The sequence below is a fragment of the Scaptodrosophila lebanonensis genome, unplaced genomic scaffold (assembly GCF_003285725.1).
Source record: "Scaptodrosophila lebanonensis strain 11010-0011.00,11010-0021.00 unplaced genomic scaffold, SlebRS2 tig00000001-arrow-pilon, whole genome shotgun sequence".
In the NCBI taxonomy this organism is placed as follows: Eukaryota; Metazoa; Arthropoda; class Insecta; order Diptera; family Drosophilidae; genus Scaptodrosophila; species Scaptodrosophila lebanonensis.
The window spans coordinates 13299853-13317709 of NW_022060529.1; the positions used below are offsets into that span (position 1 = coordinate 13299853).

The following is a 17857-nucleotide window of genomic DNA, read 5'->3' on the forward strand; positions in this document are numbered from 1 at the left end:
TTCCACAAATTAAGATAGAGAAAGCATCAGCCAGCTATGGCACAGCAGTATCAACATATTTAACGTTTTCTTTGACTTTGCCGCTCTGTTTCCGCCTCAAGACGCTTCATGATTCGAGCTTAGTGCTCAAATACTTGAAATAACTTTTTAACTACGGCCAGCGATGGCGTTTACGTTTGCACTACAGCCACAACGGGCATATCATTGCAGAATTTCTTTTATTTCAATTACACGAGGAGCCGGTGGTGGCGGTGGTGGCAGAAGGGATTCTGGCAACACACACGCACGTACTGTTGCCGCACTTTCTTGTCCTTGGCACTGACGCCTTACAATGCGCCCAGAGCTTTAGATTTCTGTGAATTAAATCGTGTTGGCGTGAGCGTTAGTGTTGGGGACACGGCTGCCTGCCACTTGCTTAGTTTTTTTTATGCTGTGCATTGCTGTCGTCATCATCGTTTTGTATTCTTGGCCTTATCGTGTGCATTATAAACATGGCCGTTGACAAGTTGGAGGGCAACTGTAACAGTGCACACTGGTCTAAGCTCCGGCATTCCACATATGTATGCGTAATTATATTTTCCCTTGTCCTTAGACCGTCTGATACGCTTGACTCTAACACTCTACCAGCAAAATAAATAAATAAATAAATGTAATTAAATAATAAGTTAAATTGATAAATGAAACCAGCTTTAAGTCTTTAAACCAATTATTTGTTTTGTTGGTTTTTCTCCTATTACTGACAGAGGTAAACACTTTTTGTTGTACTTGTATAAAAAAGTATTTTTATGGATACCAAGAATGTTTAGCGGGCTCATATTTATTTATTTATTGTGGTATGTGTGAGGTTTAATTACTTCCAAATGGTGTTTAATTGCCGCCAAAGCAATTTAATATGAAGAACGTGGAATTGCTCATACGCCGGGTTGTGCGTGGCATAATAAATTGATTGGAATGATGCCACATGCTTAGTGCTCTGTGCTTAGCACATTTGTTCCGCACTTCAATTTGCTGCCCAATGGGCCGTGAAATGTGCGCCCCACTGAAAGGAACAGGCCGCCAATTTGGCCAGTGGCCGAAATTTTTGTAACAGTACTTATGTAAACTTGCATTTGTCGAAGCATACATGTGTACTTAAAAGTTATTTTGCTCTCTCTCTCTCTCTCTCTTTTCCAGCTGCTTTGCCATCACCTCAGCGAACCACGGCCACAGTAACCTGTGCTGTCTGGCAACTTGTACTGCATTCCTGCCGGCGTCCAGCTCTTCATCCCTCTACATGTTGGGAAAATTCACATCGAACCATGTGCAAGTCTACCATCAGTATTGCCGCCCTGTGTCCATAAAGAAGCCCGTTAAGGTATGTTTGTGTGCGTCCGCCCTCCTTTGAATGCCTGCGATTTTTATGGGCCTTACTATGTTGTTTTATGCTGGGCTCACATTTAAATATTTCATGCGCGATTTATTTGCTTTGTGCCTAAATAAACACAATTAGTATGCATTAAGAAATGTTCGGTTAACCCTTTTTACACAACTGATTGATGTAAGCCCGTTCAGGCCCTCATGTTGAATCACATGTTTCTTTGCATATGTACATACCGATATACACTTTTTTTTTGTTGTCATCATTTGCGTTTTAATTGCTAAGGGACATAAAAGATTTCGCTTGTTTTTTATTGTTTGTGTTTTTGTATTTGTTTACGCATTTATTATTTGCTTACACACCCACAAACTCTTTCACAAGTGCTGTCTTTCCCATTGTGTTGTGTCAAAAATATGACAAAAAAATAACTAATTCAATGGCTCACAATAGTCCGGCCAGAAATTTGCTTTCATAGTGGGATTTACGCTAAAATAGAGTGCACGCTTTGTGGCACAGCGAAGCGTGGCGCGCCTGGGCATATGCTATAAATGTATACTATGTTTGCACGCAAGTGTTATGTGCGGGACTTTATTAGCTCACCCCTTGCATGAGAGCATTAATGTTTATTATTCAATTGGTTTTTATTTCTTTAGTTTTTATGAAGCAATTTTTGACAAACACGGACAGTGCATGCCTGCACGTTTTGCTTTCAGTTGAAATGAGGGTCAAGCGAGACCAAAATCAAATGTATTTAGAAATATATATTTCATAACCTTTTTCTCTTTTCTCCCCATTTTTTTGCCTTTTTTCTTCACAATGTTTGCCTGCAGGCCAGATTTGCTGCCAGCTACAAACATTAAGGCAAACACAAGCAACGAATTCATTAAAAATCAATTGAAAAAGGAATCTCCAGGCACACAAAACACCCATACACAGACCAAGAATAACAGTTCAAGAAAGCGAAACGTCATCCTTTGAATTTGTTGTGTGTGCCTGTGCGTCCATAACGGACTATGTTGAAACAGAAACGTTTGGCCAAGCAGAAGCCCAAAGCGAAACCGGTAAGATAATTGTGTAACTTATCTTGGAATAAGAACTACAACTTCACCACAACAACCCACTCGTACTTTCACATCCTTGCTCTTTGTACCCGTACTTCCCAAATAAACCGAATCCAGCCAGTTTGTTTTATTGCATTGCTACTCTAATGGAATTAAAGAAATGCTTCACATGGCATTTCCATTTATTTGACTGGTTTTACTTCTCAATCTTCTTGCTAATTCTTCAATTTACCCCTTTCCATTAACTACTACATTGACTAACTACCAAACTGCTTTGTTAAGAAAAATGAATCACTGAAAGTAAAATATGGAAACTCTTTACTACAACTATCGAGTACTCTTTGCTAAGTGCGCTCTACTTCCGCCTTTTCTAATTTCTTCCTACGCTTCCTAACTGCCTCAATTCTGGCACTTTCCTTCAAACTTTCTTTTGTTAAATCCAGCATATTTAGTAGACAACTATCTGTGTATGTATTTGTGGCATTACAATTGTAGTTTACAAATCTACAGTAGTTAAATGCTTACTTTTTGACTACTTTCTGTTCTGGTAAGCTGAAGTGAATCATATTCTATATACGAAATGTAGTACTGCCCGTTGCGTCTCTAAAAAAGCACCAAAAATACCAAGAGCATCCTTAAAGTATGCGCTGCTCCTTAATTAGTTTATGTTTACGTCTGGAAAGTCTCGTTTCTGAGTGTGTGTGTGTGAATTTCTAATCGTAGAAATACTTGTATGTGTGATGTGCGTATGTTGGTCTGTTTGTGTTTAGATCTTTTGGTTCAACTGTTTTAACATTCTCGTTTAAAGCACTTATCCATTCAGCGGATAGAGCGTGTCTGATTTTTTGGTTTGTTTAAATGTTTGCTTAAATGGTGCTGTTGCTAGTAAACTTTTAGGGCACAACGCGGCTTAATTGCTTTCGTCGCAACAGCCGGAGGTCATTGTTATGTAGTTTGAAAGTTAAAATAATATAATATTATAAAAAAACCTTCCATTTTTATTTAATTAACAATTTTTACGGCTTCACGTGGCTTACAATGTTTATATTAAATTGGAAGCGATTATGATTTAATAAAATAAGAGTAGTGGCATTTTTGTGAAATATATTATATTCAAGAGCGCCATATATTCTGGCGCTTCAAATATTTCTCTTCTGTTCTCTTCGTTGCTTATCTCGCACTTTTCTGTCTGTTCCCTCAATTCGATCGGTGCGTTGACGTTTTTTACTTTACTTCCATTCGAATGTCTACATGGAGAATATAAATTTCGTGCTTCATTATGTAACACATCAATATTTTAAAAGAGAACATTTTACTTAGAAATGCAATAGTTAGTCGATTTTTTAGGGTATATAAAAATATATTTAATGCTACAGTAAAGAAGAATAAGAAAATAAAGTATTATTTAATTACTGAATTTCTAGTGGTGTATTGTTAATATGCGGATGTATGTAGAAGTGTCAATTAGGTGCTTAGAGTGTATTACATAGTCGGAGTATTATCGAGCCTATGCGTGAACCGCTGAAGTACATACTCGATAATATAGTATTTGCGATTCCAATTGACATCGCTCGCCTTGGCTTCTGGTTAAACCGTTCAGCGGCATTTTCAGTCTACAACGCGACTCTGAGTAAGAGCGATGTGAATTTTTTATTGTCTCCCACAACATTTTGTTGCTATTGCAAACGCTCGCACTCTCATACAAACAGCAATATGTATTTATTTTAATGGTGACGGTTGTCATATGTTAGCGTCTAGTGTGTGTAATTGTTACAAACAGAAATTTTGTGTGCTGTTAATTAGTTCGCGACAACTCACAACGAGTTCAACTCGAGGCCAGTCCAGCGACACACAATGTTCTTCCAAACCAATTGGATATTTGTAAGTAAAGAAAGAGCCATTATTAATTGCTTCATTGACTCTCAATATTCGCCTAATTGGCTGCAGCTTAGGGCTGCAGTGCCGTACAAGTGCCTATTGAGAATAAGAACAATTACTCAGGTGATTTATATTGCTCCATTGAAAACACGTCATTTTCATTAATGTTTTGTTATTATTTCTCGATAAGTGCTTTTGTTATTGCCATCAACTGAACCTCTCTGGTACAGAATTTAATCAGCAATCCATTGCGTTGTTGTTTTTCACGAACAAATGCGCTCTCGTGAATAGTTCTCTGACTTGATTCAGCCAGTGTCGATGCAATATGACTCTTTGGGCCGCAGAGAGATCTGTTTGCGGTTCTCGCTCTTATAAGCACATATGCGCTCTTAAAAAAAAAACAAGCACAGCTGAGTTTGTTTTGACTTGAATGCGCGCCAATTTGAAAAGCTCTGTGAAAATAAGTTATTATGCAAACTAACAATTATTCTTTTTGTAAATCGCTTTAATGTCTTAGCTACATAAAATTTAAATACAACTTTGTTAAATTGCAAATAAGTTATTAAAGCGTCAGATAGTACTTGTTGAAAACAACTACTTGTAGAAACAATTATAAGAAAGCTTCTTTAATCTTCTTTAATTGATTGCCGTAAAGTGAAAAAACGAATAAAATCAAAGGTTTCGCGGGTCATATAATATGTAAATACTTAAGGTGATCCGTGCGTCCATATAGGTAGATGGACAGATGGACAAATAGGCGGACATATGTATGTATCTGGAACGAACACTCGTAAATAATATATATTTCGTGAGATCGTCAGGTTGGCAGCAAAAATTTGTCGATGTAAAAGTATGATCTTACCCTAGTGAAAGATAGGTTGATGCGAACGAATGTAACAGCCAGAAAGAATATTTATTCTCGATAGCCATGTCGAATCGATGTGCACCTCCAAAGAACCCCTTTCAGAAACTCTACACAAAATACTTTATTAAATTTAATCTTATTAGTGAATGAAACGCAAACTATACTAAACGATAGACTATCTAAAAACACGGATGAACTTATTTGTGCGGCAAGAAGATGATATCAGAGGTAAATCAGTGGCAGCTGTGTTAAAACAAAAAATAAGGAGTAACTTGCAATAACAGAACCTGCAACTCATGCTCATTTTTTCTCGACTTTCTCGCACATTGAACTCTACAAACAAGCGTGTTTGAGAACCGCAGGAAAGTTGGCTTATGGCAAAGTTGCTTACATTATGCAGAGACTGCAGCACTTAATGGGTGTATTAAGTGCATTTTACCGCTCAATTCCTGGGGAAAACTTTCATTAAGTTTGCTCTGCGGCATTCATGTTGGCTTTGGCACGCATATGGCTTAAACTATGTGGGCAGCATTCAGGGCTTGCGGTGCAGAGTGGCTGTTTTCTATAAAAACAAGTCTTGTAAATGGCTGCCTGCGGCCGTTGAAGTTATACTTGTTCTCGATATTTTAAAATTATATAAATGCTATGTGCATTTTAATTAACTGGAATTTCAACAGTTTTACTTTTATAGTAATGTCGGCCATCCGAATTGCAACCAATTGTTTTGGTTATCAGACTTCATTAACAGAAACCCAATAATACTACGAAAACATTTCGGCTTAACTCTTGTATGTATATTTTACTACAAGTTAAACAAGAGAGAACGCTACAGTCGAGCAAGCCCGACAGTGTAATACCCTGTACCCATGTAAACTTCCGTAACTGAGTTATAAGCAGTTATAAGAGTTATAGCAGCAGCAAAAAGAGGAAGAAGAAGAGCGAACTTGTTGCTGCAGTTTGGGGGGGTTGTACTGGCGACAATTTGTTTTGCTAATAACTTTTCTTAATACAACAGTAGACAATTATATATAAATTATGTGTGCAAAGTTTGGTTTAGGTAGCATTTGAAATGTGGACGCTATTAACGAAATTCTGTAGCGGGGGAAGGGGGGGGAAATTCCAAAAAATAAAATAAACTCGTCCTTACTCGGACCTAGGAGAATCTGGATGCCAACTTTGGTTATTCTAGCTTTTATAGTTTCTGAGATTCTCGCGTTCATCCAGACGAACGGACAGACGGACAGACGGACGGACGGACGGACAGACGGACGGACATGTCTAGATCGATTTCTCTCGTCATGCTGATCAAGAATATATATACTTTATGGGGTCGGAGATGCTTCCTTCTGTATGTTACATACTTTGCACAAACCTAATATACCCTTTTTACCCTACGGGTACAGGGTATAAAAATTAAGCAAATTCAATACAATATCTAGTTGAGTATTACAGAATCAAATTGAATTTTAGACTAGTAAGTTTACCAAATTTTACTTAAAAAAACCTGTTGCTATCTCCAAGTATCTTTAAGGGAAATTTTACTGTTGTCGTACCGTGCTTCAAGCAGGCGCATGTAATATGAAAGCTTTTAGTTTAATGACAGTTTTCAGAAAAATTCTCGAATGTACTTATGTATAAAGTATGTGTGTTCATTTCGTTCTTAGGAAATGACTAAAATTTGTTTATTATTTTTTTTTTATTTTGTATAAGTTCTTAGAACTTGGGGCTGCTATTTTCATTAGCAGTTTGTGTGTAAACTTAGCTGAGCTGAATATGTGTGAGTTTGTGTGCGTGTGTGTGTGTTTGTGTTTGTCGCAGATACATTTAACTGTTGATGTGGCATTTGCGGTCGTCTGTGTGACTGTTTATTTGCACTAGCATCGACTAAAAATCACGTCAAGTGCACTTGTCTGCACACGAAGGCTATGAGCTATGTATGTGCGCCCCACAGGTTGCAGCACTTAGACAAAACCACTGCCGCACCGATGTATGTATGTAGGTGTGGTAATAAAATGTGAACTTGTTGACTGCTACCAGAGCCCTGGCGTCAGAGCCGGCAGTCGGGCCTGCAGCAGTCCCACTCAATTTAAGATCAAGTAGCTGCGCACATGCTACAAATTGCAGCACAATTCTGTTCATCTCTGAGTGTGTGGGTGTGGGTGTGGATGAAAGTTGTTGCCAACATGTTGTTTAAGTCTTAAACAGAATTTGTTGCATACTTTTATGGAGCGGCTTTAGGTGAGACCAGGCGAATGCGTCTTTTTGCAGTGCATACTTTAAGGCTGAAAACATTAAACAGGTATTAGTTGCTTTTCAGATTTCTTAGATTTTGGCTTGTTATGATCCCCGATAAATTGTACGCCAAAAAATATACAGCTTGAAAATTAAATGAACAATTCTGCTCCTGTCATTTAAAGTTGTTAACTTTAATATGAATATTTTTTTGTTTTAAGCACGCCTATTTAGCGATCTCCCTCAAAGTGGTATGGTAGTAAGTCATTTATTGAAATGCGTTTTCAATTGTTTCCAATCGATAGCAAATTATCAATTTTTGAAAAACAAAAATGGTTTTTGCAAGTAAAAGCTGAATTTCATTTGTAACTCTTTAACTAATTTTACAATACAAATGTTTTCTTCTATTTTCAAATTTGCTTTGCACAAACACAACTATACTCTCTTCCATAACATACACACCCACAAACACACACATGGTACAAACTTTACCTACACTACTATGCTTTATACTGTCCCCCTAATTTCCATTAACTTTTCAACATTTCCTCTTTCTATCTCCCCACACGAATTGGTTTAAATATAATGCCACAACAACATGTTCGAATGCATTAACATTACTTAATTAACTATTATTTTTTATTTTAAACTTTTTTCCTTCCACATACAAAATACAAAAATTCGCATTTCGACAAATGTGTAAATTTGTGTGCAAACACATTTATGTGCACTTCTTGTTTGTGTGTAATCAACCAATTTTGCTGTTGAAATTGCTCACAAATGATATCCCAACGACTTTAAATGCATTTATACCAAACATGTCTATAAAAATCATGCCATTTTCCATCACGGCACACCAACAATGACAACAATAAACACTACAATGACATGCACTTGCAAATTTGTTGTGTCACGCGACAAAAATAAAAAACCAAAACCAACGTGTCAAATACCAACAACAAATATTTTTGACAATTTCATAAAATATTAAACACACACTAAATCAACAAAAACGAAAATGTACATTAAAGATACCATGGGGACTGAAAAAAATCTGTTGGGGTCTGATAAATATTACTGTGCCCAGGGTAAGCTATCAACATTAAGCTTTAATTTGTCAATCATTTAATTGTTTTATGTTGTTCAACTTGTTATGGTTTCATTTTGTATATTTAAGCATATATATGTATGTTTTTAATTCATTTATCTGTTTGTTATGCATATACATATATGTATGTTATGTTTGTGTTTATATCTGTTATTTTTTAAGCTTTTCAAATTGATTTAATTGGTTTGGTTATGATTAAGCATCGTTCACAAAAAGTGTAAATTTCATAATTAATCATTTTTTTTGCTAACCTAACCATTACTGTATGCGGCCCAAAAATTCCAAAAATATTATACTATATATCCTGTACAATAACTCTGGAATATGTGCTAGCTCAGCTGAAATAGTAAAATGGTAATACCAGTTGTATTTGTAAACTTTGCATCTGTACATATGTATTAGAGTGTAAATGTAATATCATATATTAGAATGCTTTCCCTCTTTAAGAACCTTATATAATTGTGATCAAATAAGAAACTACAGTGTTTCTTTGATTAATTGGCAGATAGATGATAGGCCGATGATTTGTGGATTTGTCTGGCACCGTTTTCTTTGACGTAAAGATAAATTGTATTAAAGAGAAAGAACATTAAGTATAAAAATTAATAGAACAGCACTGCAGAATCATGGCGTCTTAATTTATTCCAATGAACGATTTTTCCACTCCATCTCATTAGCTTCATTATATAACTATGAAACGAAAACAATCACTGAACGGCGTTCGTAGTATATGTACGAGTAGTTTACTGATGATTTGTCACATTTAATTTGCACTTTTCGACAATAGCGTATAAATATTTACACGAGGAATAGTTGCAATTTATTAAATGTTGCCAATGAGCGCCCACAAAACCATTAGTTGATGAAATCGATTGTAACCGTCCACACTTTGTATACCTTGCGATTTGTAAAATAAAAACTACTTGTTGAACTTTAATAATAAATAAGGCGCATCGTTGGGTTGCTATTGGTTAGAGTTTAAAACCTGTTCAAATAAACTCAGTGCACTCATGAAACTTTCGTAATTTCACTAAATAACCTTTGCATAGGCTTTGGCCAGCGACAAATTTACGCCAAGGGCACTTAGCCGTGTACTATATATATTTATACGTATGTGTGTGTGTGTGTGAGGATGTTGCAGAAGCAGGTTGCATGACAACCCTGACACGCAAACCTAATTGATTTGTTGCAACCCAATGCGCCGCAGATAGTTAGCCAACCGGCCAGCTGCTACTCCATCCAGCAACAAAGGCTTGGTAGGCACAGTGTGACAAAAACGCTTTGGATTTACATATGTGATGCTCTATTTATGGCTTATCTAATTTGAGCGCAGTTGGGCAATTGACGAGAGAATAAAAATAAGAGGAAAATGCTTTGCCTAATGCAGCTAGTTTAGTATTAATCACCACATGCTGGCGACAAACGCACACACTCTCTAGAACCTCTCGGGGTACACATTGTAAATAACTCGGTTTTTATCAGGAGACAACCACAGCATGGTGAGGGTGAGCCGCGATGCAACCACAGCCACTAACCCAGCTATTGCCAACGTGCCAGCATCAGGTGCGTATCAGTTGAGATTCTGTCGTCGCGCCGCAAGCACAAGCAATGCGAAGCTTATCCGCCCAACCGCCCATGATTTGAATCGATCTGAATCCGTGACATACCGAAGTGCTCATTTGCGCCATGAACAAGCTTGTATAAGATGCTGACTGTAGCCTCAAAGCCCACACAACTGCCGGGTACAGCTAATTAGCGTTGTTTTAAAAGTCAACCTGATAAACCAACATGGTTGTAATCGATTCGCCACTCCCGGCGCAAAAATATCTCCGTCGCATCTCCAAAGATTTCTCAACTGTACGTCGCTATAGCAACACCCCAGCTGCATCCACACTCTCTGTTACTTCCGCATCGGCCACGTTCCTTGCAGCTGAGGCGGATGCACAGTTGCCGTCGCAGCTTCAGGTGCCCAGTTCGCCGCGCGGGATTCGCAAGCGGCAGCGACCTCGTAAACGTTCCTCGGTCTCGTCGACGCTAACTAAAGTTTTAATACTCAATGTGCGTGATTTGTTGAAGGCGCATGCCAGCCCTGAGCCATCGAATGAGGTACACACCAACATACACCACCCCGATCTACCCCATCATACTCATCAGCCCCTTATCCCTACTGTCGGCATGTTGTTATTGTTCCAATTACTTGGCAATCGGGCGTGTTTGCTTTACAAACTGTTGCGTCTACGTTCAGACTCATCGTACGTAAACCTATGTACATACTCGTACATAGGACCTACTTCTGAGCCAGATTGCTTTCGGTTTCTTCTTGTCGACTTGCTCAGTTAGTTCGTGCTTAAAACTTTCTACACTGTCTTAAATTCCTATAACTTTGAAAGCGCATAGTGAGGCCACAGGCAGCGTTAATACTGAAGTTACATTTGTAGTTTGTGTTTATGTTGAGCCCAAAGTTTGATTTGATTTTCACTTTTTTCCCGTTTTTCATAGTGCCGTGTTCTGCAAACTATCAAATCTGATACATTCCTTTTTTAATTTGTTGATTGCGTTTGTAGTAAACTTTAAACTTTTGTTATTGAGCAGCTTCAAGGAAAGGCAAATATCAGAAGAAATTTCTAATAGCTCTTGCTTCAACTTAATTTTATTTTTGACACTTTTCTGAAACTAACGGATGTTAGTCTTCAATATTTTTATTCGAAACTAGGTTATATTCCGTATAATAAATTGGCAAGCTCTTTAAATTAAATTGCTTACTTTTTGCCACATTTAAGGATTCATTTCGAGCAAAAAAAAATTACAATCATGACCGTAGTTCTGTGCATTTAAAATTTCAATAAACAATTCAAACAATTGGTGCTGGACATGATCATTATTATTAGCCAATTAAATTAAAATTGGACCTTAGAAATATTTATTTGCATTCTGTACCGCATAATTTAGTAATACATATAAAAAGCTTGTTTCGATAGGTCTAAGAATATTGTTCACAATTGAGCTTAAACGTGTGTCAGAGCATGTATATATTCATGAAGAATAGCTGTTTTTTGCAATTAAAAGGATGTAACTGATAGAAAAAGGAACGCATACACTACTCTAAAACTCTGCGAATCTATAAGGACCGATATGTGCTAAAGATAATGAGATGATTATGTTGTGCAATGCTGTATGGTTTCAAATATGAAATGGAATGAACCGACCGGAAAACCACAAATGAAACGACGCAGTCAAATATAACATTTTAGTTATTTATATGATGTATATATTTATATTCAATCATAAAATTAAATGAATGCATCTATCTCATATTAATTACATTTGTGAACGTTATCATTTAAAAAATGTGTTTCCAATCAAATCTTGTAATATAATGTATGTTAATTGTTGTTTTTCATCAATTAATGTTTTTATTATTTTTTGTTGCTTTTTTCGTTATTGTAGCTTGTTATTTGGTTTCCTTATTAATGGATTTTATGTTTTTTGATATTTATTCAATTATCATTTTGTACCAAAATGAAAAATAATATTTCATGCTCCTATTCGATTTATTCTTTATGAACGTTGTATAGCTGTTGTGTAGACTTCTCACTGCGTAACCAAAGGTTTCTTTATTGAAGCACTCACCAATAACCTAAAAAAAAAACCAGAAAATTAAATCAAAATACTTCATAAATTGTAAAAAGCACTTTGTCTGTTGCAATGACAACAACTCTATACGTAGAACATTGCGTAAAAAGACAATAAATAAATAAATTTCCCCAAAATCACGCATCTTCTTTTCTATGTACTTCAATATTTCTCTGCGACTTTGCTCTATTTTTGTTCGCTCTGTACAGATTTAATTTTCAGTTATTTTACTTGAAGGTATTTTACCATTTTGATGTATCAAAGTGTACAAACTAAGATGTAATAATAAGATTCAATTCATTGAAGTTCATCCTAATAAAATGCAAGACTAATATGCCTCTCTTTCTCTTTTATTGCCATTATGAAACTCTCCTCTTTGTATGCCCAATCCTAGCATCAGCCGCGCAGTTGGATTGAGACAAATTTCCAGAAACGTGAATGCATCAAGTTCATACCATGCCCAAAGGACGACACAAAGTAAGTATAATACATATACACAAATGATATCCTAATCAGATATCCCATAGTGGGTGAGTAGGAAAAGCAAGACACATACTCCTAGCTATCATTATGCCGATAATTCCAAGCATATGGCAATACGTCAATCCGACTTAAATTTTGTCTATTCATTGGCTTATGATATATTACATTATTAAATGATATATACTATGAATTTGTTTAAACGTGATTGCTCATATGGCATAGGTTTCCGGTTGATATTGTACTAAAATTTAAAAAAAAAAATTAAAATAGGTTTTACGAAAAAATAAATAAATTTGAAAAAAATCAATACTAAAAAAAAAATTGGAATGGAAAGTGACTTAGAGCCTGACTTAGTACCTGATTCAAGATTATATTTACTATATTTCAATAATTTCAAACTTATTCTCCCTTTTTTATCGCATTTGACGGAATTACACAACGACATAATGATTAATAATGAATATATGCAACAGGAATTTCAGGCACCATTGATTGATTTGGAAAAATTAGATTAAAATGTTCTTTTTAGGATAAATCACAAGCTACACACCCTTCTTTGTTTCTATGGCTCTAATAGTCTCCTTCCTGTTTGCTTTTATAATGACATAGACAGGCAGAAAAACAGTCGAGCAGACTTGTGTCATTTACTTTACATTGATAACACAGATGCATCTGATAACTGTCATATCTTTTTTTTATCCATTTGACATTTAATTTCCTCGTGTCAAGTTCAAGTCTTAGAGCATAAAATTTCACTATTCAAACAATTACGAGCAACTATCCAAAACATTTTTTGAAAATTGGGACCTATGTTTGGTGTCGAAACAATTATCCTAGATTTGATGACTGTTTTCTGTCCGTGAACCGTCCTGTGCACTATCCGTGTACTTTATAGTAATTAAACTTGATTGCAAAATTAAGCAACTAAAGTGCATTTGATTAATGCTGTCTGGCAGCCAGGGTGAGGCGCACAAATTTCCAAGTCAAATGTTGGCCCTTTTGGAACTTTAAGTAAATTTGACCCAATTTCGCATATCAAAACACGTCTGGCTTATAAGCTATGGACAAGTAATGCTATATACTATATGTTTGTACTTAGGCGCAGTCTAAGTATTTGCCCTAGTTCCCCAATCTCTCCGGGCTGTTTGCGCTGTATTTAGTTTCATTTTGGGGTGTTGGTGTTGGCATTTTATTGTTTATTATTATGACGGGTTGTTGTTGCCAGTCGTCTTGCTTTTGCTATTATTCCAAAGCGCTCCTGCTGCCTGACGCAGCGAGCTTGCTCTATTGAGATAAATGCGTTATAAACTTGGCTGTCGGTCGCGGGTTAGTTGTTGGGTGAAAGTTTTCAGCTGCAAGCGCTCATACGCTTTATGATTGTTTATGATTTCTATTTTATATAGTATATATATCTGTTTGTTGTACAATATATACGTACAATATTTTTTATCAGTGTTTTGCTAAAAAAATATTTGCTCTTTGTTACCAGTCGTTTGTTATACTATATTATACGAGTTTGTTGGCATCTTATTTTTTTGAGTGGCATTGCAGCAGAACTTTGTGGTTGGAGAGCTTACAAATGCGTAGTAAATAAGAAAAAATCATCATTTTGCATGATGGCGTACAAAAAATTGTACCGTTTTTCTACGATATAGTGAATTGTTTGTCAACCTGAATTATTAACAATAATTAAGCTGACAGTACAGAAATTTCAAATTTGTACGCGAAGGGTGGATGAAGAAAAAATACAAGCTGCGGAAAAGAAAACACCAGCCAACATAAACAAACAAAGCTCACAAAGAAAAACACCACACTAGTGATGTGCTTTGCCTTTCCGTTCGATGATTATTTGTTGCAAATATATTTTAGTGTTTGTCAAATTTAATTAAAATGTCAGTCCACGGAAAGAAGTTTTTCTATATGTTTGAAAGTGATTTCGAAGTAATTTCGAACTAATTTCGAAAGTTTTGTCAATTGCAGTCATGAACAGCATACGTTTGGGCCTGGCATATCGATTTTGCTGTCTTGCCGTGAAAAACTTATTCATTTCCAACAGACAGAGATGTTCCGTACAAGGTCTTTTGGCCAAAAGCTCAGCTATTCATTCTCAGCGATCCTACAGTTCTCACTTAATCTATATGTATGCTAAGATGATGCTAAGATGATGTTGGCGCAATCAGAAAAGAGGTTCATTTAAATCATTCTAACCCAATTGTATGAACCAGTTCGTTGCTTATTTCAAGCTGGCACATCACTTGCGCTGAGCCAGGACAGCCGTGCTTCCTGCCATTTTGTTGACAAAATGAATTGCTTTATTAACACATACATATACATTAATTTATACTCGCCTACGTATACATACAAGTATGTAGCATCCGTAATGGGGCTTAGGATTAAAACATTAGCGCTGAACACACGTGTTGCATGTTGCATAAAAATGTGAGATTAATTTTATTCGTATTTGACAAGAACTCAACTGATTTATTCATTAAGAAATTGTGCGAGGGCTGAGCACAATTCGTTGATGAATGCACACGGGCGCTGGTCTGAGATGACTGTAATTGAAATTTATTATTTAGCAGAGGCAAAAACTTTTGAACAGCTGACAAGAGCGGCATGCACACACACACACACACAGCTACACACATATGGACATACATAAGAAAGGGCACTGCGGAACTGCGAAGCTCTTGTATCAGGGCAAGAAGAATGGCGCAGAGAGCTCGCGGCACATCCTCGTCGCCCCTCAGACAGGATGCCTATCGGGAGTCTAGGCGATCTCTGAAAAGGGCGATAGCAGCAAGCAAGAGGCGATGCTTTTTCGAGATGTGCGACTCAGCCGAGCACGACCCCTGGGGGAAAGCATATAAGCTCATTGTGAAGCGAATCTACGCTGGCGGACGCAATGCTCCCATGGATGCTGAGAAACTCTCACGAATCGTTAATACCCTATTCCCCTCGAGACCCGAGTCGCCTGCGATGATCCCTACCAGAAACGAGTTATCGCCTGCCTTAGGCGACGTCACCACTGAGGAAGTGCTGCTGGCTGCTCGTAGCTTGCAGCTCAACAAAGCGCCGGGCCCGGATTCTATACCGAACCGCGCACTCAAACTGGCACTTTGTATGCACCCTGGGGCGTTCGCTACTCTGTTCGGAAGGTGTATCAGGGAAGGCATATTCCCTGCCTGCTGGAAGGTGCAGAACCTGGTTCTACTGCCGAAACCGGGAAAACCACTCGAAGACCCCTCATCCTACAGGCCGATTTGTCTCCTGGACTCGATCGGTAAGGTGCTGGAGAGACTGCTCTGCTCGAGGCTCGAAACAGCAATCGGTCTATCCCCCAATCAGTACGGGTTCCGGAAATCGAGGTCCACCATAGACGCGATCAGTAGAGTGGTGGATCTTGCGTCGAAGGCAATATCAGGTAGCAGATGGAAGGGAGGTGCCAAAGAATACTGCCTGGTGGTGACCCTCGACGTCAAAAATGCATTCAACTCGGCAGACTGGGGATGCATTCTCAACGCACTGGTGGATCAAGGCGTACCCACGTGCCTGGTGCGCTCCATTAGAAGCTACCTTAGCGATCGGATACTTAGGTTTCACACATTGTCTGGCACCAAATCCCTCAATGTTGTTGCTGGCGTCCCCCAAGGGTCGGTCCTAGGGCCGCTGCTCTGGAACGTCATGTACGACGGCATTCTCCGCCTCCAACTCCCACCCGGTACTGAGCTAGTGGGGTACGCAGATGACGTCGCAATTGTAGGCGTTGCGAAGGATATCAAAACCGTGGAAGACGCGTGCAACCGCTGCATCCGGTCGATCATTGACTGGCTGAACACCGTGGGCCTGGAACTAGCGGCGGGCAAAACAGAGGCAGTGCTAATCAGCAGCCGCAAGGCGGTAGAGCAAGCGCACATATCAATTGACGGTACTCTCGTGCGGTCCAAACGTTCAATTAACTACCTTGGGGTTAGATTGGATACGAGATTGTGCTTTCGTGAGCATCTGGAGCAGACGAATAATAAAGCTGCAGAGGCCACACGGGCGCTAGCCCGAATTATGGCCAACACTAGGGGCCCAAAGCAAGGTCGGAGGTTATTGCTTATGAGCGTAACCAAATCAATAATGCTGTACGCGGCACCGATATGGGCTGCCGCGGTGAACAAGAGGAGCTACATCCGCGACCTCGCTGCTACATACCGTCTTGGCGCTCTCCGTGTCTGTAGTGGATTCAGGACGGTTTCTGACGATGCCGTACTGGTGATCTCGGGGATGGCACCTATCGACCTCCTCGTCCTGGAGGCGAACTACCTTCACAGTTTTGCTGCCGGGCGGCCTCGAAGGGACGCGCGGGCGGCGGCTAGACGTACGACGGTAAGCAAGTGGCAAGAGCGATGGAATGCCTCGTCAAAAGGCAGGTGGACCCACACGCTAATAACTAACGTAGCATCGTGGATCGGCAGAACACATGGCAAGGTCGACTTCCACCTGACCCAACTTCTGAGCGGCCACGGTTGCTTCAGAAGTTATCTTCATAGATTTGGGCACGACTCCAGTGCGGAATGCCCGGCCTGCAGAGGGATACCGGAAGATGCTAACCACGTAGCCTTCCATTGCCCAAGGTTTGGGGCGGACAGAAGGAGACTGGAGGCGACAACCGGATCACCCCCAACGGCGTCGAACTTTGTGGCCAACATGCTCGCTAACGAAGAGTCGTGGGCTGCGAGCGCAAACTTTGCGGCCTCCGTTATGGGCAAGCTCAGGAAACAGGAGCGGGACAGGAGCGCGATATAAGCGGGTTGATCGGCCGGGCGAAGCAATGCCTAACGGCCGTACCGCCTGGACTTTGACCTGCGTATATCATTATTATTATTACTTTTACTTTTATTATTATTATTATTACTCCTATTGTTATTTCTATCTATTCTATATTGTTATTTTTCCACTCTAAAAATAAAGAATACAAAAAAAAAAAAAAAAAAACATAAGAAAGGGCAGACAGTCAGACAGACAGACAGACAGACAAGCAAACAAACAAACTGGCGAGGGCACGTTTAGCATTCGTATTCCCTCGATGTCTGGAGGGCGAATGAGGGGGACTGCGCACAAGCTTCCACCATATTTTGACATATTCGGTGAACATACGCACAAACAACAAGCAACAAGGAATAAACAGAAAGCGCCAGAGTAGCGGCATCATCGTCACCATCATCTGCCGACAACACAAAAGCGCACATGCA

General features: G+C 38.7%; 1 protein-coding gene across 13 annotated transcripts in view; it reads left to right on the forward strand.

Moving 5' to 3' along the window:
- Window positions 1-1216: 1216 nt before the first annotated feature.
- LOC115631427 (transient receptor potential cation channel trpm) overlaps window positions 1217-17857 on the forward strand; it is a 45681-nt gene continuing 29040 nt past the window's right edge. For 7 of the 13 annotated variants that reach the window (XM_030528185.1, XM_030528160.1, XM_030528170.1 and 4 more), the window contains exons 1-4: window positions 1217-1354; window positions 2188-2418; window positions 8425-8481; window positions 12529-12611. In XM_030528185.1, the coding sequence (XP_030384045.1) occupies window positions 2371-2418; window positions 8425-8481; window positions 12529-12611 (188 nt within the window). In that variant the 5' untranslated portion in view covers window positions 1217-1354; window positions 2188-2370. Of the gene's footprint in view, window positions 1355-2187; window positions 2419-4239; window positions 4300-8424; window positions 8482-10208; window positions 10608-12528; window positions 12612-17857 lie in introns of those variants that run through there. The other 6 variants (XM_030528225.1, XM_030528233.1, XM_030528201.1 and 3 more) reach the window with 5 other exon arrangements.